This window comes from Sesamum indicum, linkage group LG1, assembly GCF_026168435.1.
Source record: "Sesamum indicum cultivar Baizhima isolate 11 linkage group LG1, ASM2616843v1, whole genome shotgun sequence".
Taxonomy (NCBI): Eukaryota; Viridiplantae; Streptophyta; class Magnoliopsida; order Lamiales; family Pedaliaceae; genus Sesamum; species Sesamum indicum.
This window is the reverse complement of record NC_142657.1, coordinates 15,540,168-15,565,027: the sequence shown is the minus strand read 5'-3', so window position 1 is coordinate 15,565,027 and position 24,860 is coordinate 15,540,168. Positions and strand designations below refer to the sequence as shown.

General features: G+C 35.9%; 4 protein-coding genes across 5 annotated transcripts; 1 reads left to right on the top strand and 3 right to left on the bottom strand.

The window, feature by feature from the left end:
* Positions 1 to 2,294: 2,294 nt before the first annotated feature.
* LOC105162906 (uncharacterized) lies at positions 2,295 to 3,283 on the bottom strand. The gene is made up of 2 exons (XM_011081085.3): positions 2,849 to 3,283; positions 2,295 to 2,738 (listed from the first exon to the last, which is right to left on the bottom strand). Exons 1-2 carry the CDS (start codon positions 3,133 to 3,135, stop codon positions 2,522 to 2,524), a joined length of 504 nt encoding a protein of 167 aa, XP_011079387.2. The 5' UTR covers positions 3,136 to 3,283; the 3' UTR covers positions 2,295 to 2,521.
* Positions 3,284 to 5,252: 1,969 nt separating this feature from the next.
* LOC105162900 (uncharacterized) lies at positions 5,253 to 8,150 on the bottom strand. The gene is made up of 5 exons (XM_011081074.3): positions 7,523 to 8,150; positions 6,885 to 7,037; positions 6,637 to 6,778; positions 5,919 to 6,160; positions 5,253 to 5,745 (listed from the first exon to the last, which is right to left on the bottom strand). Exons 1-5 carry the CDS (start codon positions 7,853 to 7,855, stop codon positions 5,539 to 5,541), a joined length of 1,077 nt encoding a protein of 358 aa, XP_011079376.1. The 5' UTR covers positions 7,856 to 8,150; the 3' UTR covers positions 5,253 to 5,538.
* A 638-nt stretch (positions 8,151 to 8,788) lies between these two features.
* Positions 8,789 to 10,506, bottom strand: LOC105164541 (protein LURP-one-related 11-like). The gene is made up of 4 exons (XM_011083199.3): positions 10,166 to 10,506; positions 9,820 to 10,074; positions 9,400 to 9,574; positions 8,789 to 9,111 (listed from the first exon to the last, which is right to left on the bottom strand). Exons 1-3 carry the CDS (start codon positions 10,385 to 10,387, stop codon positions 9,440 to 9,442), a joined length of 612 nt encoding a protein of 203 aa, XP_011081501.1. The 5' UTR covers positions 10,388 to 10,506; the 3' UTR covers positions 8,789 to 9,111; positions 9,400 to 9,439.
* A 2,110-nt stretch (positions 10,507 to 12,616) lies between these two features.
* On the top strand, positions 12,617 to 24,306 carry LOC105162882 (1-phosphatidylinositol-3-phosphate 5-kinase FAB1B). 2 transcript variants are annotated; one of them, XM_011081053.3, is made up of 12 exons: positions 12,617 to 12,728; positions 12,890 to 14,178; positions 15,043 to 15,801; positions 17,493 to 17,646; positions 17,791 to 18,135; positions 18,486 to 19,322; positions 19,438 to 19,769; positions 20,156 to 20,279; positions 20,376 to 20,546; positions 21,305 to 22,828; positions 23,256 to 23,522; positions 23,621 to 24,306. In XM_011081053.3, exons 2-12 carry the CDS (start codon positions 13,580 to 13,582, stop codon positions 23,978 to 23,980), a joined length of 5,472 nt encoding a protein of 1,823 aa, XP_011079355.2. In that variant the 5' UTR covers positions 12,617 to 12,728; positions 12,890 to 13,579; the 3' UTR covers positions 23,981 to 24,306. The 2 variants fall into 2 exon arrangements, with proteins under 2 accessions (XP_011079355.2, XP_088737030.1); XM_088880904.1 differs by lacking the exon at positions 12,617 to 12,728 and adding an exon at positions 12,785 to 12,803.
* Positions 24,307 to 24,860: the final 554 nt, after the last annotated feature.

The window sequence follows — 24,860 nt, the reverse complement described above, 5'->3', positions numbered from 1 at the left end:
ATGACAATACTATCTTTTTTAAAAAAAATAAAAAATAATTAAATATATTATTTGTATTATATAATTCGTTTGATATAAACAATTATATTACAATATCTAAATCTAAAACGATATTATTTATAGAAAAAACAAAAAAATAGTTGAGTGCAAGATATCTTCTCCAAATTAAAAAAATGTAAAAGTATAGCTAACGATGAATTCAGATTGCTTTCAGCGAATAACATATCAACAAAAGTGACCAATCTGACTTGAACTATTGATATGTATGGGCTCCCGATGATTATTCAATTCACGTTGGATATGTTCATTTCAGTGAAATCGTATAATTCACAAAATTTATAAATACTAATCCTCCGTTTCTCAAGTACCACTTTTATTACCTACTGCTCCTTCGACTTTCATTATTTATTCTTTTACGACTTTGCTAATTTAAGTATCTGAAGGGTTATAATCGGCCCATTCTCAATGTGATTCTTACCGTTTCTTGCCTTACTTTTGCCCTTGAGGTCCCGTCGACCTCGCTATTGCAGTCTGCGCTTCCTCAATAAACAGAACAAATGGGCCTACTGCACAAATTCCAAATGAATAGACTCATTGTTGGGTTTCTATTGGGCCAAGCCCAAATCAATGTATCCAACCCAATTGCAAAAGCCCAAAATTATAGTTCAATTTCAAGAACCACTTTAGCCCATTTGTGTTTTTTCATTTTCACTTTTAAAATTTTAAAACAACAATTCAGGTGAAAATATGTTAATTTGATATTACAGTCTAATATAAAATAAAATTATATTAATTAATTTAAATACATTTTCATCTTAGATAAAAATCTATACGAAATTAAAAATATATAATCCTCACTTAAAATTGAAAATTAAAACATAAATGAACATGCTAAATTAATTTATTTTCCAAATGTCATCTAGAAACAACTCAATCTATGTTAAAATATTAAAGATTCTCATCTTCAATAATTAAAATATTTAGATAAGATAGTCGTTTAAAATAATATTAAAATTAAATCAAATAAGAATTTCTTGCTTCGAATCTCATTCTCATCAATTTATAACAAAAAAAAAGGGGGGCGGGGTGGGGGTGTTATGTATAAAATTTATATGTAATGGGTGCGTTTTAAATATTAACATCAAATGATTTTCATTTCTAACAGTTTAATTAGTTATTAAAATGAGATGGTCATTCGACAATTTAATTATCATAGTCTTACTAATATCCTTAAAATTAATTTTAATTTTTTTTATTGAATCAAGTATTATAAATCAACGTCTGCTATTTCTTTATACGCCCCATTTAATCTTAATCAATTTGTACCTAACGTATAATTTAGACCATGTTTAGTTCACATTTTACACCCTTAAGTTGTATATTATTTTAGCAATATTGTAATTATCAAACAATTTAATAATTTCATTCAACCTTTTGTCCAAAACAGTAAATTCACTTATATACTTCCCTCACCCTAAAAACTAAATCCCTTTTTCTATACGTAATTTCTCTTTTCGGGTAAAAATTCTTTTTTTGCTATGTAAAGAAAATTAGTTACATTTGATATTAAGAGATGAATTTTAAGAAAATGACAAATAACTCCATCTTAATAAAAAAATTAAAATCAATCAATATATTATAAAATATAATTCGAATAAATACTAAATTTTTGAAAAACAAAAGGTTTATAATGTGACGTTGTATTCAAACAAAATTAAATATATATATATATTCGAAATATCTCAACGTCTATCAATGTAGTTCACAAACCATGCCGTCAGAAATATCTTAACGTTTATCAATCCGATCAAAAAACCATGCTGTCAAAGATTTCAACGTTCATTAATTCAATTACAGTGTTATAGGAGAGCGTTTACGTCTAAAGGGTAGGGGACCAGAAAATCGTTCACGTAAATTTATACTTACGTAAGTTATAGACATCATATATGATACCATCATCATGTGTTAATTCAATGATTCATTCACAGTCTATAAAATTACAAATTCACATGAACAAATAAAGAATTATCTGTTTCGTAAATCATTCACACATATATATATATATATATATATAATCAATTGGAATATGTAGATGGAAATGGTAAATATTCTCGAGTAGGTGGAGATTGCAGTGTGTGTGAGTGAGTGAGTGAGTGATGTTCATCCTGGAAACAAGAAAGAATAAACTGCCAAAATATTCAGAATTGATGATCATGAGTAGACAACCAAAGCACAAAAGATTCCATTCTCCTACATCAAGAATTCCCAGAAAGAATCCTACATACGTGTTCGTGTTAGAAGAACTTGATTCCTATTTCCACCGTCGGATTCCACGACATTGATTGAAAGAGACAAAAAATTTCAACCTCATATGTACATAGATATTCCCTTCTTCATCATTTTGCTATATGCATCTACATATCCAATTCTACACTAACACTCATCACTCACTCAAACTCAAAATTAAAGATACAAAAAGGGCAGCCCGGATTCCCGATTTTGGATTAATTATCTCTAGCTACTACGAGAAAATTACTCCACTTTTCTCCGATGTAAATGGCCGGCGCCGCCGGCGGAACTCCACAAGAAGGTTGGTGGTCTCACACCGGCCACCGCCGTCACGGCGGCGCTGCCGGAAAGAAGCCAAGATTCTGTGCGTGGAGGCTTCTATTTCCTTCATCTCATCCAGATAAATTTGCCTCTCTCTGCACTCCACACTGCAAAATCCCAGATCACCCCTGCAAATATATAACAACACCAAATCAAAAACCCATTCAGAAAACCAAAAAAAGACAAAGATTTCTTGAGCAAAAATTCGAACAAGGGCTCGATTGATTGATTTTCTTACATATACATGTAGACTTCTTTGTCAAGACACAAGGGCTTGTGGCAAAGATGGCATGATTTGAGATAACAGTAAGAAATACCATCATCATTGTTATCATCATCATCATCGGAGAAGGAAGAACAAGAGACATGGACAGCAGATTTAACAGTTCGATTATGCAAGAAAATGGGCTTAACGACAACATTTGAGTTCCCATTTGCAAGCTTTGTAAGAACCCTCAGGCCTTCATCACTGCATAAGCCCAGAAAAGAAACCCTTCTCTTCTTGCACCAGATTGTAGACAACATGATATATTCTCTTCAGATTTCAGTGTGTGTGGTGCGTTTTATTTTGTTGAATGAATGTGTCAGTATTTGCGTGTTGGGGATTGGGTGTGTGAAACTGTGTGCAGTGAGGTGTGTGTGTGAATGAAATGGAAATCTGTGTGCTGTGGGTGAGATGACGGGTATGAGGTAGTGAGGTGTTGGAGGATATTTATTAATGGAATGGGTGTGGAAAGGGACAAAACAACAAAAGTTGCACAAATTAGCAACACGTGCATTATTAATTTGGTACTATGTTTGTGTATATATATATTATATATGTTATATATATATATATGTTCTCTTGTCCGAAAAAGTATTTCAAGTCTTGACATGGAAGTTTTGAGTGCTTTTTCATATTCTTGTTTACTCCAACAATTTATAATAATTGAAAGTTAGGCAAATTGCATTACTATTTAAAGTTATTAGAGTGGTTTTAGAGCAAGAAATGTTAATATTATAGGAAAGTAAAAAATATTATCTCGTATTGCTGCGTGGAAAATAAATCATAGAGTATAATATTTAATCATAATTAATTATAATAGTTAAAAATAAATAATTATAGTAAATAATTATTGATTATGATTATACAATTGTTGGCCATAATTTTTGCGATTAGATTAAAAATATGTGTCTTAGCCAAAAGTCATATTAAATATTTTTTTTATAGTTGATAGGTTAAATTTTTATATTTATTTTATTTAATTATGATTAATAATAATAATTTATTATGACTTTTACTTTATAACTATTAAAATGTAGGTAATAATAAATTTTTTCCTTGTGAGTGCAAACAGGAAAAATATATTTGAACATATTCTCTAACAATTTATACTTAGAAAAACAAATTTTGGATAGTAAATTTCTTATATGGAAAAAAGAAAAAGAAAAAAGGGAACTCAAAAGAAAGGATAGTGTTAATTTAAGCGCGTTTACCTTTTTTACGAGGAATGGAATGAAACGTGAAAGTCGTGCTTTTTATTGCTTACCTACGAATGGGGGTTTTACATTTATAATTACTTTAATCGGCACCACATATTCTCCACCGTCCATAGCCGGTGACTTTTGATCTGACACTCGCACTGCCCCTGCCCTTTTTTCTTTTTTTACCTTCCTCAATGTATAACTTTGAGTTTATTAGTTATACTTGAGATTATTCTAATTAGAAGTACAAGTGAAAAAAATATTAATATCTTGGTCGAAAACAAATTAACACAACACTTTATTATTTTAAGGAATAAATACATCCACACCTATAAATTATTTACACAGAATACTATTATTTTTTAAAAAATTACACATATACACTCACTAAAACTATCAATATTATTTACATAATTTACTATTACTTTTTGAAAAATTACACTTCCAATAAACATTAATATTATTATATAAACTACTCTTGTTTTTTTGACTGCTACAATAAAATTTATAATTATACAAAAAAAAAAAAATAATTTGTATAACTAGACTATAGATCAGGATTGTAAATGTGACTATCCCTTATTTTAAATTAGTAGATAATATCATCATAGCACGAAGAACAAATGCAATGAATCTCAACCCAAGGAAGTGTAAATGTGAAATTTGGTAAAAAACCATCTACTATGGTAGCAAATTGGTGTCATATTTATTTGTACAAAAGAATACAACAAAAGTAAATTCTAATTAAATATTATTCCTATGTACCAACCCAACTAAGGAATAAAAGTAACAACCACATCATATGGGTTATCAGAATCGAGAACTATGACAACTTTTGGATGAATAATATTAAACTCTTCTTTTTGTTTGTGGGGAGAGGAAGAGAATGGATGATATATGGGAAAGGCGGGAAACATGTGGTGTGAGGACGTCGTCGTCCCTCAGGAGCCCGCAGGTTTTGGATGTACACATCATGTATCCATTCATTTCTTTCTAGCACTTTAGTATTAATCATACCACGTCCCAGTTGTTTAACAGCTAGCTGCTATCATTTTCTTTTCTGGGCCACCAGACCAGCATAATACTTTATTCAATTGCCCCAAACGACACAGGAAAACAACCACGTTAAACGACTAAAATGTGCTGAATAATGAATTTAAATTGTAGTCCAGACATGATGAAGAGTGGTGAAATAGCCCTTGATCCAAACAATAAAACAACCACCAACTTTCTGTATCATAGATGTTGTCCACAATAAACACACATGCTAGAGATATATGGAGAACAACCAAGAGTAGCTTTATCCTTCAAAGATATTGTATAATGTGCTAAAAGGGAACCTTTATTGTACAGAGCAACCACATGATATACAGTATGAATGTAATGCAAATAGTGCCTAATTAGTTAATTGTATTGTAACATGGAGGCATCATAATGTGTTTCAGCAATTTGATGTAGTGCTTGTTATAGGTATAGTTGGATGAGCTCGTCGCTTACCACAGATGGCGTTAGAACACCTAAATCTGTGAAGAGTAATGTAAGATACTGTGGTGGTGTATAATCGCGTGCAGATGTTTCAACCTCAACCTTGGACGGAATCGGTACACCGAAATCAATAGGCCGCAAGGCCGGCTCCATGTCCTTTTGATCCAATGGATAGAGACGAGCAAACTGCAAGAATAAACATTCTTCTTAACTAAACTAATCCATGTTCAGATGATGCAAAGCAATAATCGCAACGAATCGCAAGTGATGAAGATAGAGTTCCCATTTTAATTCAAATGATTTCATTTAACTTCATGAATTCTGTTTACAAGTGAGGCAAGATAGATCATTTTTATTACCTTGTAACTCTCAGCAGCAACATAAACTGGTTTATTCATGCTATTGGCAACCAGTGCAATTTGGTAGGTACCCATCATATTAATGATACCTCCACTTTCAACCACTCCATCTGCTCCAACAAACACCATGTCCACTTCATCCATGCTATATGCCACGGCCGAGTCTATCAACAGCTTAACAGGAACATCAAGCTTAGCGAGCTCATTGGACAACCTTAGTCCTGTTCTGTCGGGCCTGCCCTCTGAAGTTTGTAGACATTTGATATTGAATATCATGCTAAACGAGCTAAACCAACGAATAGACATGATGGATATGCTTATCCATACTTGATAACCAAATCTTGATCATACATGCACATAGCTCTCGACTTCTCATAGCCCTATATCAATTGCTACTATCAGAAACAGGAATGTCTAAAATAATGTCCGACAAACCATATATCATCAGTGTCTTTGGATGGATCCCACACGCATTACAAGAATTCAAGGAATGGAGATGCTACTTCTTTGTGTGAATGTATGTATTATAGGATCATGGAAATTTTTTGTGGTTTCGCCTTATTATAAGTTTATAGAAGTCCAGAACAGATTTTTGCCGCATTTAGATTCTGGCACAAAGGAAACAAGGAACAAGGAACATGCACCTTCATTATCGAGTCAAATCCCTTATTCATGTTATATAATCAGATAAGGGGATATTGATGTCAAAGAAATCTACCTGTGCAGAAAACCCGAAATTGTTTTTTATTCTGAGCTGCAGTTCTTAAAACCTCCAGCACAACTCGTGAGAAGCCATGCACCAAAATTGTACAGCCATCCAAAATAAAATCTTGACCAAGCATCGCAATTATTCTCCGAGCCTGACAGGAAAAAATTAGTTAACACCTTTCAGTTACTATAAAAAATAAATGAGAACATGAAGAGTATCAAGACCTGAGAATTCAAAATTATTGAGCCAATGGATACCTTATATGATATCTCACCAAACTTTTCAGCACGTTCAATAAGCCGAGATTTTGCTGAATCAAAATCTTCATATTCCAGAGCAGAAGTTCTTGTCACGTAGCGGATGAACAGATCACAACCAGCTGTTAAAGATATAGAGGTTGTGTCCCATGACTGCATCACAAAATGATCGTATCCATGGAACTTAGCTCATGTTCACATCCTTTAGTGAAGTGGTTAATTGATATCTGACTCGCTCATTCCCGAAAAGATCCAGAGGAGGTGATCATTACATAGCATAGTCACACATTACTAATTGGTGAATATGTAGTGTTTATTTGCCAACTGTTTTCAGCTTCTCAATCTCATATAATTTGATTAGGTGGAAACTTATGATTCTAAAGATGCATTTCTTGAAAAGATTTTACATTCAGCCTTCGAATTTCATCTGCATCTTAGTCAATTCAGCAAGAAATTTCATCAGAATTTACAAAATTTCCAACAGCTTCAACTCGGACAAGATAACAGGCTTTTCATTTTCTGCAGTATGAACTCTAACATAGTATTGCTTTATATTTTTTCTAGTTTAATTTAAGGAGCTAGATCAAGCACACATAGATAAAAACGAGAGCTTAAAAGAATCGAAAAGTTTCACGTACTTTCAGTGAATCAACTGCTTTTTTAAGCTCAATTTCGAGCTCCATCATCGTCGTAGCTTGACTCGATCGAATAACTGAAGCCAAAGCCCTAATCGCAGCCACCGCCTCCGCCAATTCAGGCTGTTTCCGCCAGTTATTAAACTCATCAACCACACTAAACCCCTTACCATCCTCCTCACCACTAGATAAATAATTCTCCGAAACTACGTCGTCTGAGCGTCCGCCGGCGGCAGCCTGCGCCTGGGCCAGCCAATCACTCGTCACTACGCCGTGGTGCGCCGCGCGCGTTTGATAGTAAAGGGAGATTTTAGGATTAGGGTTTTCGGCAGCCATGAAGGTGGAGGCAACGAAGAGAGGGCGCCCTTTGGGGGTTCGTTACGGGGTCGCTCCGCCGTAGTTGCGGTGTCTCGAGAATGAAAGAGGCTGATTTGTAGACATCTATTCTCATTATTTGTTAGCAAAAAATCTTTTGAGTATGAGAATTTGTGCGATTCTGCGGAAAGCAAAAGTCTCCGGCGAGGAATTTTGGAAAGATTCCGGTTTGCTCAGGTCTCATTCTTTTTCTTTCCTTAATTACTATTTACTCCAACCAAAACTTCCTTAATTACTATCTTCCCACTTTCGAATTATTCTACTCAAATTTAATGATGTTAAATAATTTAAATCGCAGGTATTTTTGTGTGTATCTATTGGTTTAGATCATTCTGTGTATACTAATTTAATTGAATGACAAGATTATTGCACTTACTTAACATCTATAATATAATATTATTTTTTTTTAAATTCTGCATTAATAGCACAATAAATGTAAATTTTTTATAGTTTGAGAAATTACATCTAGTACCTACGAGTTTTGTTTTCGTCTAACAAATAAATTTTTTCATTAGTCAAAATTAATCGAATTAACTAATATTAACAAAAAGTAAGAAAAAATCTATATTTACCCCAATCAACTTATTATTGATTTATTGCAGGTTAAATAAATCTTTTTGTAACCAAATTATCCTCATAGGCTCTTCATGTATTCATGCATGTGAGTATGTATATCTTGATTGTTATAAAGTTAGTTTAGTCGGAAAAAATGTTAGGACTACAATAAATTAATTGAGGATAAGTATCAATTTTTATTAATTTTTTTCTTAATATCAGCAAATTAAGTAAATTTTAACTAACGATGGTACTTATTTGTTAAATAAAAGCAAACATCAAGAATATTATATGTAAATTTTCAAATTACAGAAAATTTACGTGTAATTACACCAAATCTCATGAAATGAGAGTGTAATTATCCCTACATATAATTAACCCAAAGTTATCCAGCTTCGATCCAAATTAGCACGGTGGCTTAAGTTTTGCATACAATTAGTGAAAGATTATGTTAATCTGAAATTTAAAAGCTGCAAGTTGGAGAAGATTACAAGGGGAGTTCTCAAATATACTAGTCCTAGTTCTTCTATTAGTTTTGTTCTTGTTCTTGCTCCTCTTCTTTAATTTGCTGTAATTGCTCATCCTCCTTTGACAAAAATTCTGAGTTTTGTCATATATCATGACACCAACTACTTCAACTCATCGTAATTAGTCCATGATTCCTGTACCATTTTGCAAATAATCAATAATAATACTTACACAAGAAACAAAAAGAGATTGGAATTTGAAATTAGAGATCATTTCAAGTCCCTAATTACAACAAGATCCTTTGAATATTTCTATATTACAAATGATTTCAAATTCCAAAACTTTCGTTTTGAACTGTATTGATATGAAATATTGATGAATTTCAATTTTTTTTTTCATGTAGAGTTTTTTGATACTTCGTTTTTAATGAAATTCTTCCATCGTAAAAAGAGATTCATGATATACGTGTCGCGCGTACACACCTGCAGAAGTATCCTGGTATTTCTGATCAGACCGATTGCTTCACAATTTATGGTTGATGAGACCAAAAACAACCACCAGACCCATGATCAGAGAATGATCAATGTTAGGCTCTACCACCATTGTCAACACATCTTCTCCAAGAACAACTCCACTTTTACTTATCTTTCTTTTCACCTGTGTGTGTGTGTGTGTGTGTCAAGAACACAAGTAAAAAAAGATTTGATTAATTCTAACTTGAATGATCAAAACTCCCCATAAACGCCTAAGTGATCATCCATTTATGCAAAATTTCATGTGTCTGATTTAGGGATAATTACATTTTCACCGGTTAACCATTTTGGCAGCCCGTATCTAATATTTCAAATGACCGACATAGTTTATGTAAATAGACCATAGATCAGTAGAGGTTAGTTAATTACCTCGGCAACAAGCCCTCCGGAGTTGTCAACAATCTTGCAACATGGCCTGGAAACATGAGTTTCCATAACATATTCACATGTTTGGTCTTGGCTCAGTCTCACCACAACCTTGTAAGGCCAATACCCTGTAAGAAGTCCAAGAATCATTCTGATCCCCACCAGTTTCCTCACTCGAAATCCCAAGTTTTCCTTGTTCTTAACACATCTGCCGCCTCTTGATCTGTAGCCCTCCCACAGCCCAACCACAGAGAATTTCTGATACACATCATGCATCATCCACCATTAAAACTAGCATCATCAATGGATTAATTCAAATATAAAACCCTATGTGCTTTTCCTCTCTTACCTTCTTAACTATCGTGAACAACACTTTGCCTGTAGCATCCATGACATACACTTGGTTGCTGGATTTGTGACAATAGTTGTCCACCCGGTACACGATTTCACCGTCTGAATCGAAGACAGCGCAGCCGTTGCTGCCGAGGATCAGAGACTTCATCCAGACAGTGAACACTTCTTGTTTGGTTGAAGTGGAATTAGCAACCACCTGAGGGTGCACTCTTGCCATGTATGTATGAAACAAGTGTGCAGAACTAGTGTACTCCAGAATGCTATTAAGGGCCTTTGGGGGGCCAATTTCTTGTATGCATGATGGTGATTGGTGATTTTGATACTATGTTTTTTGCTGTACAAACACACACACCCACATGTATGTCTGTGTGTGTGACATAAAAAGAAGCTTTTGGTGGAGGAAGCTAGCTAGATGCATCATCCCTTTGTCTTACTTGACCTAAAACATTGTAAATATTGTCTATGGCATGTGCACACTGCATAGATAGATTTGGACAAACTAGGATGTCTTAATGCATGTATAAGTTGACATAGATATTACCTAAGTGAGCAGTACACTACTAAAATTATTAGTGATATTCAATACATATTAATGCAGAGGTCATATAATCAAGAGGTTATGAGTTCAAATCTCACCAATGTATTAATCTACTTTAATAGTAGTTGTTATTGAATAATTGTACATATTTGATATTGATAATTAACGTAATATTAAAATTAATGATTGAAATACACGATGTAATTATAATTAATTCCCTTTAATATTTATATATATATTACAATATGAATCTACATTCTACCTCTTGAAATGCTAGTCCTTGTGGTCTAATTATTCAATGCGTGGAGTTGTTAGAAAAAAAATTGAGTCTAGTTGAATTAATAATTCGTGAATGGGATTTCATAGTTTAGAGGGTCTTAATTACAAGTTGGAATTAATATTTGAAGAATTTAAGGCGTTGCATCCGTCATTGGTTTGATTAAATTTTGGAACTCAATATTAAATGCAAATGTTGTGGGTGTCAGCTTTGTCATGCATGTTTGGACAGGCATCATCCACATAAGCAGAGGATGTAATGATGAACTGCCCCACCCCCAAATGTGTATTCGGCTTCATTCATTGCATTGCCCTTGTACCTTTATGTACAGTTTAAAGGGCATTTCTAATTCCACGTAAGCTTTTGTGGATCTGCCATTTCCCTGTCATTGGGCCTCATGGGTTGGCTAGGAGCAAGTCCATGCTGGGCCTAAAATAGGAGTTCGTGGGGTATGGAGGAGATTCTCTCGTTCAGGGTCTACCTTAAAACAACCAACATCAATGATGCCAATTCTCAATTTACAGGCACCCTTCAACCTGTGATTGAATAAAATTGAATCTTCCATTCAAAGTTATTGTATATAACACCATCTAAAACTATGCCTCAATCTCCATATGAAATATGGCCTAGCAAAACCTTCTTATAAATACCTTAATATATGAGCAAGATTAGAGACTAGAGAGAGATAATTTGAATTCAAGATCCAGTTTACGTAGATTTTTGGGTTTTCTAGAAAATTGCATGATGGTTCTTTTATGATCCCTCATAATCAAATGTGTTTGTTTTGAAAAATGCAGTATTTCTGAAAAAACAAAAAAAAAAAAAAAAGATTTCTATCGGAAGTTCAATGTGAGGAATTATTGCTTGAAGAGTTAAGTGAAACAACCCCTCACACAAAAATTGGCTTAATCGTTAACTCTTGATATTCCTGCTAACTACACACATATTTAGGTCACTAGAGTATCTCTTCAGCCTGAGAAATACGGTATGTTAGGATTGATTAGCACATTGGATAATGATCTAATGACGTTTGGAGATGTGGTGTCTGACATCTATTTAGAAAAATTGCTTGAAGCCATGAGATCCGAAATGGGTTCAATTAGAGTGCAAATGGGTCATAAAAGAAAATTTTGAGCAGATGAAGAGGTAATGACCTTGAAGACACGATTACTGACAAAAAAATTATACTCAAAGATCATACTTTCGAAAAAACTATTCGCAAGTAGCATAGCAGATACCACTTTACATATAATTATATAAATGAATCATGTAGCCTTAAACAAAGAAATGAAAATTAACATTAAAATCATGAATGTATTTGAGAGTTGGGTGTAATTAGGACAAGAGAATAGCGTGTTGTGGTGGCCTTTTCCCATTAATGACGAATTCAATGTGACCAAGAAATTAAATATTGATTAATAAATTAGAAAAGAAGCTATCATTAATGAGTAGGACAGATTTGAAGAGCTCCAAAATTCAACTTGATGTGAAAGTACGAAACTGCCCTGGGGGCACGTTAAGAAAAACACTTGAGTTGAATAATGAAAGACAAAAAATGGAATGAAGCAGTTGAACATGATTTGACTGATGAAATGAATTATCAAAGAAATCCCTGACCTGAAGTTCTGATGCCACGTGGATCTCTGTTATGGGCTCATTCCCAATAATTTTGTCTTTTCTGGGTTATAAATTTCATAATGTTGTCTTATTAATAATCTGATTATTGATTGATCGAATAACAAGGTACAGCCAAGCACACAATTTCGGACAGTCGCTTTCATCAATATCTATATTTTATTAGTGTTATTGTTATTATGTGTAATGCATCATCATCATTATTTGATTTGATGAATGCTTATATGCTGTCTGTGTTTGATTTTTAATTGAATTTTTTTTAAATTCAGGGAAGAAATAATCAGCAGATTGGGGGAGCTCTTCTTTGAATGAGAACGGAATTCACCTGAAATTCTGGGTCGACATTGAATGTTGATTTGATTTTTATCCGAGGATTCAGGTTTCTCCTTTATTTTGCTTCAAGGCTTACATGCATGAAGGTTTGATTTGGATTCCATTCTTCTCCTGTGTTTTTGGAGGGAAAAAGGGTTGATTGTGGATTTTTGCTTTTTTCTTTGTCGTTTTTGAATTTGATTACTGGGTCAGTATCGCAATTGAGAAGCTCATACATGAGATTTTCTAATTTGGCTGGTTTCTCCACATGGTGAATTTTTGAATTGTTGTTAAGGAAATCGATCCAGGGATTTCGCTTTTGTGTCTGATTGAGTATTAGGGAGCAGTGGATCGTGGATTTACGTGGAACCGAGACTTGGTGATATTCGGTGTTGATATCCTGAAATTTACATTTTATTGTTTCTGAATATAGAGGGTTTTCGGGCAATTGATCACGAATCTGAAGGGCTGCAGTGAAAGCTGTTAATTGGCAGTTTGACAGTTCTCGCTAACTAGATTATTTTCCAGATTGTTCTTTGACCATTATTCTTTTCTGATACTGGGGGAAACAGGGTATAGAAATGGATGTTAGAGTTGGAAGGAGATGAGAATATCATGATGAGTGGGAAAAGCGAGTTCTTAAGTCAATGGATGCCACGAATTGGACATTCTCTGATCTCGTAGGGTTTGTGAAATCTTGGATCCCTTGGCGGTCCGAGCCTGCAAATGTGTCGAGGGATTTTTGGATGCCTGATCAGAGCTGTAGGGTATGCTATGAGTGTGATTCGCAGTTCAACTTGTTCAACCGTAGGCACCATTGTCGGCTCTGTGGACGAATTTTCTGTGCCAAGTGTACCTCAAATTGGGTTCCTACGCTATCCAGTGAGCCAACGAATCCTCTGGAAGAGTGGGATAAGATTAGGGTCTGTAACTATTGTTACAAGCAATGGGAACAGGGATTGACAGGATCTGTTGGAAATGGGCTCCAGGTTGCCGACCTGGATCTCATCAGTACTTCTCCCTCAGCTTCTAGTTTCATTAGCACCAAGTCCAGCGAATCCTGTGACAGCAGTAGCATGACGTTTGTGTCACTACCACAGTCGGCTGCACTTAGCCCGTATCAATCAGCTTTGCTGGATAGTACTATGGAAAGACAAAGTGTTGCAGCTGCAGTGAGCAGTGTCCATGCTGTGGACATAGGAGAACAGAACCCATCCCAAGATGAATTCGAATTTTACCCAACCAGGTTCTTTCTGCGTCTCCCTTTTGACTGCGTGAAGTTTATGATAGCCTTGATTCATGTTTAAAATGAGTAGACTGCCAATTACCTAAATAGAAAATCATGTGGTTAGCAAGTGCCTTTAAGATTTTGTCCCCAATTGCATGAAACTAGGTGCGGTTTGAACATAGGCATTTAAACCTGAAATTTGTGTGTAACTAATGGTCTTCCTGTAGAATCAGTGGTCTATTGCTTGTGATGCCCTCATTTTGTGAAAGAACTTGGTACAAATATAAAGTACTTCAGAGTAACGCTTTATGTGCACATGTCTTCATTTTTTTTGGTTACAACACGCGTCTTCATTTTATTTTTTTTGGTTACAGCATCTTTGTATGCTGCATGTAATTTCACTGATTGATCACTTTGGACTACCACTATGCACCATAAGATACTAATTTGGAGTCTAATGGATAATCTTGTTTACTTGGTTTTGTATTCTTTTGAGGAAGGTTATTTTACTAATAGTAACTTCTTCTCGATGTTTTTGGTTCTGCCTGGGTGGAAGAATCGCTACCGCTGCTGCCAAATTTTCTTAAGAAATTAACTTTTCTTTTTGGTCTTCATCTATAATTTTATACAGTAAGCTCTCAAGGTTATGGACTTTGGGGAGTGATTTGGTTCTGTTGTCATTGATGCTTATCATTTAGCACAAACAATATACTGTTGTTCAGGTTGGATTTTTATGCCATCAACATCCTGAGAGCTCTTAGACCTGTGAAGATAATTTGTGATCTCCTAAGCCCTAGAACTGCTGCCCTCTTGATTCAGTTAATATATACTAAAGTTTTCATCTATAATTATTAACTATTGCATACACATCCTTTTTAACAGAAGTGATGATGAAGATGAAGAATCTGGATTATCTTGCGTAGGTTCTGGAACAAGTCACTTGTCACAGGTTCATGGCTACTTTGATCATGTTCACTTTGATGACACCGAGAATGACTATAAATCACATAATTTGCATCCTGATGAAGATGCTGTTGATTCAGAAACCATGAACATCTCTTCATCACAGAATAGGTTTGATTCCCATGATTCCCTAGAACTCGAGCAAGTTGCTCAAAGAAGTGCTGAACATTATATTAGTGATGAAGGTGAGGCACCATCTTCTATATATGTTGCTGAAGATGTAAATACTGAACCTGTGGATTTTGAAAACAACGGAGTTCTCTGGCTCCCTCCTGAGCCAGAAGATGAAGAAGATGAAAAGGAAGTACTTCTATTTGAGGATGATGATGATGATGATGATGATGATGAGGATAGTGCTGGAGAATGGGGACACTCACGCAGTTCACGCGGTTTTGGAAGTGGAGAGTACGGAAACAAAGACAAGCCAAATGAGGAGCAAAAGAGAGTCCTGAAGAATGTGGTTGATGGTCATTTTCGGGCGTTAGTAGCTCAACTCTTACAGGTAGAGAATCTTCCTGCAGGGGAGGAAAATGATAAAGAGAGTTGGTTGGAAATAGTCACGGCATTGTCGTGGGAGGGTGCTCTATTACTAAAGCCAGATATGAGCAAAAGTGCGCAAATGGACCCAGGGAATTATGTTAAAGTAAAATGTTTAGCTTCTGGACGTCGAAGTGAGAGGTAATCTTTATATTTTGCTTATCATACCACATCTATCCTGTAAATTTTTGATAAATTCTCTGTTTAAAGTGAGGGGGTCAGAGTAAATATCCCTTGATGTCGATTATAGTGTATTGACAAGGGTTTCGACTCTGGAGAGAGAAAATGACAAGAGTTAATGGGTTGAAGTGGATATCTCTTGGAATCAGCCATGATAGGGAATTTATTAGTTTATTTTGCATGCCTAATCCATCATTTATCCATCGCTTTGCCGTTCTCTTTTCTCTCTTTCTATGTTTTAAAATGGATACTTATGACAACTTAGCAGTCGCGTTCCAAAAAGTTCATTCCCTTGAAATTTAAGATATAATCCAGCTGTCTGGTGCAGGTTGTCCTGGACGGTTGAAAGCCAGTCCTAAGTAGGACCTTTAGTAATTTATGCTATTTAGATTCTTCAAATTCAGGAATCTGAGACCTGAGGTAAATGATAGGGATATGTCTAGAGGAAGGGTCAGATTACGATTCTGCTTTCGAGGTATTTTTAGAACTGCGATTCTGGGGTTAACTTAGAGGAAACAGCGACAGAGGATAGGGAAGAAGAGACAACAAGAAGATAAGCTCATAGGTATAGCAAGAAAGAAGATGCATCACACAGCTGAAAAAACAACTAAGATAATGCCATGTCAAGAGAGATGAGAGACCAATTCGTCTTGGTATCCAAGTCCAATATAAACTTTGGTACTCAAGTCAGCTTCAAACCCCAAAATTAGCCTAAGCAAGCCAGAGAAACCAACAGTTCCTCTTCCGAGAACAGGACCCTTGGGACACCAACTTTTTTCGAGACTCTGCTTCAGTTAGACATGAACACCATTAATTAATGAGTTGGCAGGTAATATTTTCGGATAGAAACTAGTGTACATTGGCTCATACTTCTTAAAAGTCAAGACTGCTAAATATCTTTTATATCTTTTATCGTAAGCATCACAATTTTATTGTTGAATGGCAAGCTTCTCTTCTACTTGGCACTCATGTATGCTTATGTAATAACTTATCTATGGAACGAAGTACGAAATGTAAGATAAAAATGTTAATTTACTATCAAGTTTGTTGTCTGGAGTGTCACCTTATACACTCATTGTTAAGAAGTTACTGAAAGGTTACTCTTGAAACATCATTGATAATCTGAACGTGCAGGATCTATAGATCTAATATGCAGATAGTTTAGTACTCAGATGCAAAATTCATATTATTATGGGAAATGTCTTCTATGTAAGAAGCTACCAATATTTATATTATCCAGAAGTGAGTGAGGATCTAACTTGTCTCTATTAATTTAAGATGAAGATTCAATTACTTTGCTCGATAACTTCTGGTTTGTGCAAGGAATGACAATGTTCTATATCAACTTAATACAAAAAAGATATGACTTGAACTAAAGTGTTGTCTACTTCTTACAGATCCGAATTTGATGTATGAACTCTAGCCAAAGGATATCTAAATATGACTCTTTGGTGATGGATTAGTTACATTTACATCAGCATCTGTCTCCATCATGAGATCTTTGTTGAGGCCTACAGCGATAGCTATTCTCAGGATTTTTAAGATTGCCTCATTATTCAACTTTTGCTGTTGGTTTGTCCTTTTAGTTTCTTTTCTCATGTATCGTTCTAAAAATTTCTTTGTTTTCATGGTGATCTTTTTTCCTGTAACAGTATGGTGGTAAGAGGAGTCGTGTGCAAGAAAAATGTGGCTCATCGGCGGATGACATCGAAAATTGAGAGCCCTCGTTTGTTGATCCTTGGCGGGGCTCTTGAATACCAAAGGGTTTCCAATGCTCTCTCAAGCTTTGATACTCTGTTGCAGCAGGTGGAGTCCATTGGCATTTTTGATCATTTATTTGTCCAGGAAATCTTAGTTTGTTGGTAATTTATAGTTTGTTCTTATACATATTGTCTAATATAAGCCTGTGACTCTTGAGTTTTGCTCTTACTCATTTGTGCCTCTTCCCAGGAAATGGATCATCTTAAGATGGCTGTTGCAAAAATAGATGCACATCATCCTGACATTCTTCTTGTCGAAAAATCTGTTTCACGATATGCACAGGAGTACCTTCTTGCAAAAAATATCTCACTTGTTCTAAATATAAAAAGGCCACTTTTGGAGCGTATAGCCCGGTGCACTGGTGCCCAAATAGTTCCTTCAATTGATCACCTGTCATCCCAGAAATTAGGATATTGTGACATGTTCCATGTTGAGAAGTGTTTGGAAGAGCACGGCACTGCTGGTCAGGATGGAAAGAAGCTGGTGAAAACATTGATGTATTTTGAAGGTTGTCCAAAGCCACTAGGCTGCACGGTCAGTCTGTTATGACCTACAACAAGAGTTACAATAGTGACATTGATATTAGATGAGTTTACATAGGTTTCTTATGTTATATCAGTTATCCTTTCAAACATCATACTAAGATTACAGCAAATGTTGCCTCAACTGCTGTTTAATTTTTTTCACTGAAATTACAACTTGAAAATCTTGCTGGAGTTCTTGTATTGACTTCAGAGTTTTCTGAAGTGTCAGATTCTGATATTGCATCTTGTTAAGGTTAATATCTGTCAGTGGAAAATCGAATGTGTCATATATTACCTTTGGGTGCATAATATCTACTTCTGTGTTCAACAAAATCCAATATATCTCGTTAATTGCTTCAGATCTTACTTCGGGGTGCCAATGGGGATGAGTTGAAGAAAGTGAAGCATGTTCTGCAATATGGAGTTTTTGCGGCTTATCACCTAGCTTTGGAGACATCTTTTCTTGCTGATGAAGGTGCTACTCTGCCAGAAATTCCACTCAACACCCCAATCACAGTGGCGCTTCCAGGTAAGCGATCAAAGATTGAAAGGTCCATCTCAACTATACCTGGTTTTACGGTTCCAGACAGTGAGAAAACTCCTGGCCCGCAACCTGGCGATGAACCACAGAGGTCAAACAGTGTTCCGGCTTCAGATCTGGTCAAGGTAACAAATGCTTCCATTCACGGAAATGAATATGCGGAGACTAGCATTCCCACTTCAATGAGCTCTCAGTTCGTGGAGCCCGCTGCCTCATCTTCTGCAGGAGGTTTGAACGAGCCCTCTTTTCATGCATCAGAAGAACCGGGACTTGTGGATTTAGCCGTGTCTTTGGAAGGAAAAGGTTTTCCAGCAGATAGACTGGCTGCTACAGGAGATTCCCGCCTCACTAGTGATTGTGGAGATTCAGATGTCAAAATCAGGCAGAGTGATTGCTCTGATGTTTATGCTAAGAGAAATGTTTCGAAGCCACAGCCTTTGCAACTTAATGGAAAACAAATCTTTGAGGACCAATCAACTTTAAAAGAAGACTTTCCACCTTCCCCTGCTGACCATCAAAGCATCTTGGTTTCCTTATCATCACGATGTGTGTGGAAGGGAACTGTCTGTGAAAGATCCCATCTTTTTCGGATCAAATACTATGGTAACTTTGACAAGCCATTGGGTCGTTTTCTACGGGATCATTTGTTTGATCAGGTATCTGTCTCTCCCTCTCTCTAAAAAGAGAATTATAGATAAGCATTGCTGCCTTATCTGTTGCTAGGAATGTTCTAGCCTCGTCTGGACTGAGAGTCTTTAACTTCTGTTACAGAATTATAGATGCCGCTCATGTGAGATGCCTGCAGAAGCTCATGTTCAGTGCTATACTCATCGACAAGGTACCCTTACGATCTCGGTTAAGAAACTCCCAGAAATTCTTTTACGTGGTGAGAGGGACGGAAAGATTTGGATGTGGCATCGTTGCCTGAAGTGTCCAAGAACTAATGGCTTCCCACCTGCAACACGAAGGGTTGTGATGTCGGATGCTGCCTGGGGATTGTCCTTCGGAAAATTTTTGGAGCTAAGCTTTTCAAACCATGCCGCTGCTAGCAGAGTGGCAAGCTGCGGTCATTCTTTACATAGAGACTGTCTTCGGTTTTATGGGTATGATCTCTTCATTGGTTTCTTTTGCACAGTTACATTCATCTTGAGAGTCATTAATGTACATCATCTCTTTTTGACTGTCTGATTTGATTAGTTCTATTCTTTGTAGAACGTGGTGTGTACTGAGATGAATTACACTATTTAGTGAATAAGATCTTTTCAACTGAGCCATCTTGTTGCCTCCAACTGTTGTAGTATTTTTCTATAAATCTCAAAAAGATCCCTGATGCCTTTCATAAAAGAAAAAGGAGATCCTTGATGGATGGCCTTCTTTATCTGTGCAAGCTACTAGAACACAATACAAAAGCATGCTGCTGTTGAACTGGTTTTATTATTTAATTCCTGTGGTCTATCATGTATACTTTATGATGTTACATTACCTGCAGATTCGGGAAAATGGTAGCTTGCTTTCGTTATGCATCAATCGATGTTCACTCAGTGCACCTGCCTCCTCCGAAACTTGATTTCAACTATGAAAGTCAGGAGTGGATAGAAAAAGAATTTAATGAGGTACCATGATTTGCTTGTTTCTTTGCTTTTCATTTCAGATTTCCTTGGATGTCAAATACCCTGGATTTACCTAAATCCATCCATCTAATCTAACAGGTGGCTAGTCGAGCTGAGCTTCTGTTCTCTGAAGTGCTTAATGCTCTTCGTCTTCTGGTAGAAAGAAATTCTAGCTCTAGTCTGCTCAATGGTGGCGTGAAAGTTCCTGAATCAAGGCACCATTTGGTAGATCTAGAAGGGATGTTGCAGAAAGAGAAGTCAGAATTTGAGGTTTGGTATTGATTACACTTGTTTACTGTTGTCGCTGGTTGTATATCACATTTGTCTGGTATATTTATCTTCATGACTGATATGGATGTCATTTAAGAGAAAACCTCAATTCTGGTTGGTTAACATAATTAATCTTCTTAATAAATCACATATCTTGCTTATGTTTTTGGTGAAAGAGAGATTATGTAGTTAATTCTGGGTAATAAAGCCATCTAAAATTTAATCCTCTCAGGTTGAACTCATATTTCATAAGTGTGAAAGAGAGGGGCATGCATTCATGTGATCTGCAATATATGTAGGAGTGAGACCATATTCTAGCAGCTATCTCCTACTGTATAGACCCTGTGGCTGAAGAAACTCTTATTAAGAGAAAAATATTTCTTTCACCTCATACAGTTTGCGCTCAAGGCTGCAAACTATTTGAAGAAATGCATCTGAAAGGAGGCTTTCTCTTGAATTTGGCATACATGTTTATAATTGCAAACCCACTTATTATGCATTGCCAGTTACATTTGGATTCAGTTTTAGATTGTGATCCTAATTCTGATCAGAAATCGTAACAAGAATCACCTTGGAGATAGCTTTGATTTTCAGAACATTATTGTGGAAGTTTTAATGGGAAGTAAGGAATAGTGTTTCTCTTTGCAATATGTCAAAAGTAGTCACATTGGCAGGACTGAGAAGCCTTTTTTGGCCAAACTACATTGAGACCCATCTTTTCAGTACATGGGTGGTAATGAATGGTCGCAAACTGACAGGAGTCGCTACAAAAAGTTTTGAACAAGGAAGCAAGAAAAGGACAATCAGCCATTGATATTCTTGAGCTCAATCGTCTCCGAAGACAACTTGTGTTCCAGTCTTACATGTGGGACCACCGCCTGATTTATGCAGATAGTTTAGATAACAAGAGCCAACAAGATGACATTGAGGTCACCTGTTCAGAATCCATTCAGACACCTAAAGCTGTTACACAGAAGCTTCTTGATATCAATGTTCCAGTTAAGACAAGTGAAGAAACTTCTGGTTATATTGCTCCAGATGCAAAGCCTGATCAAAGCCCTGAACATGGGGTAAGTGAAAGGAGCACGAATCATTGTCCTGAGGAGCTTCATCACAGAACTGATGCACTTTTAACCTCTGACCTTGGGAATCAAAATTTACTTGCTCTAAAACCCAATGATGAATCTGATACTAGGGAATCTAATGTCACTGTTCCTCGAGTCCTGTCTGATGGGCAAGTTCCAATTTCTTTATCCGATACTCTTGATGCAGCATGGACTGGTGAAAATTATCCTGGTGTTGGGATCACCAAGAACAATAATTTATCCGTATCAGTTGAAGCCGATAATCTATCCACTGCTGGAACATCTGAAAAGTTGGACGTCGAAGACAACACGGAGGATCTCAGCGTCTCTAAGGTCTCTCGCTCGCCATCTTTTTTCTTTTCTAAATCTGAGAACATGGAAGACGCTGTAAGCTGGTTGGGCATGTCATTTATGAGTTTCTACAGATCATTAAACAAAAATTTCTTAGGGAGTGCTCAGAAACTCGATACACTCAGTGAATATAATCCCGTATACATTTCATCATTCCGGGAGTCTGAACTCAAAGGTGGGGCCAGGTTACTCCTGCCTGTGGGAGTTAATGATACTGTTGTTCCGATATATGATGATGAGCCTACCAGCATTATATCTTATGCACTTCTCTCGCCTGATTATCTTGTCCAACTGTCTGATGAGCCAGAGAGACCGAAGGACACTTCTGACGCGCTGTTTTCTATGCAGTCCATGGATGCAGGACATTTCCAATCATTTCACTCTTTGGATGAGATGGTGTTGGAATCTTACAGAAGTTTTGGATCTGTAGATGATACCATGTTGCCCTTAACAGCTTCTCGTAGTTCTTTGCCTTTGGATCCACTCTCATATACAAAAGCTTTGCATGCCAGAATGTCTTTTACGGATGATGGTCCCCTTGGGAATATGAAATACAGTGTTACTTGTTATTATGCAAAGCGTTTTGAGGCCTTGAGGAGGATATGTTGTCCATCCGAGATTGATTTCATTAGATCTCTTAGCCGTTGTAAGAAATGGGGAGCCCAAGGTGGTAAGAGCAATGTTTTTTTTGCAAAAACTCTGGACGACAGATTTATCATTAAGCAAGTGACTAAAACTGAGCTGGAATCATTCATCAAGTTTGCTCCAGGATATTTTAAATATCTTTCTGAATCAGTTGGCTCAGGAAGTCCAACATGCCTGGCAAAGATTCTTGGTATCTATCAGGTACATCTGAGGAACTGAATCTAGATTACTTAAAATAGTTTTTTTGGCTGTTGCATAAAATAAGCAATTTCTTTTAAATGCTGATCACTTGCATATAGAAGAAAAAAAGAAAGAAAAAGAAAAAGAAAGAAAACAGAGATGTTTTCTTCCAAATGTGTTGTACACGTCATGTTTTAAGCTTATAGAACCAAACAGAGTCCACTCTTCAACACAACTGCTTACTAAACTTATTACACATGAAAGTTTGTGCAATTACAGTTAGCCAATTTTTGCTTTCCTCTAGGATTGTTAAACTTAGTTTGCTTTCTAAATGACAATGGATGTGTGGTAATCCTGTTGAAAAACTATGTCAATACATTTTTTATATGTTGCCTTGACATAATTCTCAGAAACACATGGATGATTTTCTGGTTTTCTATTGAAAAAGGTTACATCCAAAAATCTCAAAGGAGGGAAGGAATCAAAAATGGACGTGCTAGTTATGGAGAATCTTCTTTTTGGTAGAAACCCATCACGGCTTTATGATCTTAAAGGATCTTCCAGGTCACGGTACAATCCTGATTCTTCTGGAAGTAATAAGGTTTTACTGGATCAGAACTTGATAGAAGCAATGCCCACTTCCCCAATTTTTGTTGGAAATAAAGCCAAGAGACTATTAGAAAGAGCGGTTTGGAATGATACTGCTTTTCTCGCCGTAAGTTTGTTGAGTATCATTTATTACCATGCATGCATGTACAGACTTAACTGCACTCCCATTCCACTAACCATCTTTGATGAAAATTCTTATTGCAGTCGGTAGATGTTATGGATTACTCACTACTGGTTGGGGTTGATGAAGAGAAGCACGAGCTTGTTCTTGGGATTATCGACTTCATGAGACAATATACATGGGACAAGCACCTCGAGACTTGGGTTAAGGCATCAGGCATTCTTGGGGGACCCAAAAATGCTTCACCAACAGTAATTTCTCCAAAGCAATACAAGAGGAGATTCAGGAAAGCCATGACTACCTATTTTTTGATGGTTCCAGATCAATGGTCACCTCCTACAATCATTCCTAGCAAGTCTCATGCTGACTTGTCTCAAGAGAACAACAAGAAGACACAACAAATTAAAACCTCCTCTGAGGGAAAACCACCCAGGTCCTACTAAATCATAGGGATTCAATCACCATCTTAGTTTCTTCTATGTTATATATATATCTCTATATATACTTTCCATCTTTTACTTTTTGGTTTTTCTTTAGAATTAGGAATTCATGATTATTTTGTTAGAAGAAAGAAAGCAAAACAAGGCAGTTCAGGTCATGAGAACTGCCTGCCTGCATATTGGATGACCTCCCCGGAAAGGTTTTGTTGTAGACCCCTTCTTTTTTGATACCACCCCATCCCCACCCCATGATTTTGTACGTGGAACTCATATTGTATATGATTTGAAAATGTAAGTGCAATTTTTGTAAAATACAAGGTTTTGAAATAGTTTGGTTTTTCTCTTTACTATTTTCTCGAAATGATCAGTTTGATGTATGGACAGGTGATTGTTCTGTATTTGGGGTAAATGAAATTGACAATTGATGGATTTAATATAAGGTAAATTACAACGAGCTGTTCTAAAATTTGACATAATTATAAATACTCCTAGTTGTATAAAAAAATATCAATACTTTTTAATTTTAACGGATGTCTAACAATTAGTCTAATTCATTAATCTTCATTAGATATTTATCCATTTTTTATTAGGAATTGACCTAGTGTGAACTATGAATTATAATTTTTATTATTTTAAAAAAATTAATTAATTTATGAATTAACTGGATAATGCTTTTATAATTTTAAAAATTTTCATCCACCTTTATCGGTATTTTTACAATTTTTTTTAAAAAGTAGAATATTACAGCCATTCTAGACCTCCAATCCAAAGTATGTAAAAATTAAGAGAGAATCGACTGCTGATTTGGGCTTAAAGCTACAAATAAACATTCGGCTTAGAATCTCTTTCAGCATTAATTTTGGGCTTTCTTTAATAGCCCAAT

Bases quoted from the DNA above. Each gene is read 5' to 3' on its own strand.
- LOC105162900 (XM_011081074.3), bottom strand. From the start codon at position 7,855: ATGGCTGCCGAAAACCCTAATCCTAAAATCTCCCTTTACTATCAAACG. The intron at 7,038-7,522 runs GTACGTGAAACT...TTTGTGATGCAG, and splicing joins AAGCAGTTGATTCACTGAAA to TCATGGGACACAACCTCTAT. The intron at 6,779-6,884 runs GTATCCATTGGC...TTTTCCTGTCAG, and splicing joins TTGGTGAGATATCATATAAG to GCTCGGAGAATAATTGCGAT.
- LOC105162906 (XM_011081085.3), bottom strand. From the start codon at position 3,135: ATGTTGTCTACAATCTGGTGCAAGAAGAGAAGGGTTTCTTTTCTGGGC. The intron at 2,739-2,848 runs GTAAGAAAATCA...ATATATTTGCAG, and splicing joins AAAGAAGTCTACATGTATAT to GGGTGATCTGGGATTTTGCA.
- LOC105164541 (XM_011083199.3), bottom strand. From the start codon at position 10,387: ATGGCAAGAGTGCACCCTCAGGTGGTTGCTAATTCCACTTCAACCAAA. The intron at 10,075-10,165 runs GTAAGAGAGGAA...GATGTGTATCAG, and splicing joins TGTTCACGATAGTTAAGAAG to AAATTCTCTGTGGTTGGGCT. The intron at 9,575-9,819 runs GTAATTAACTAA...ACACACACACAG, and splicing joins CCGGAGGGCTTGTTGCCGAG to GTGAAAAGAAAGATAAGTAA.
- LOC105162882 (XM_011081053.3), top strand. From the start codon at position 13,580: ATGGATGCCACGAATTGGACATTCTCTGATCTCGTAGGGTTTGTGAAA. The intron at 14,179-15,042 runs GTTCTTTCTGCG...CCTTTTTAACAG, and splicing joins TTCGAATTTTACCCAACCAG to AAGTGATGATGAAGATGAAG. The intron at 23,523-23,620 runs GTAAGTTTGTTG...TTCTTATTGCAG, and splicing joins ATGATACTGCTTTTCTCGCC to TCGGTAGATGTTATGGATTA.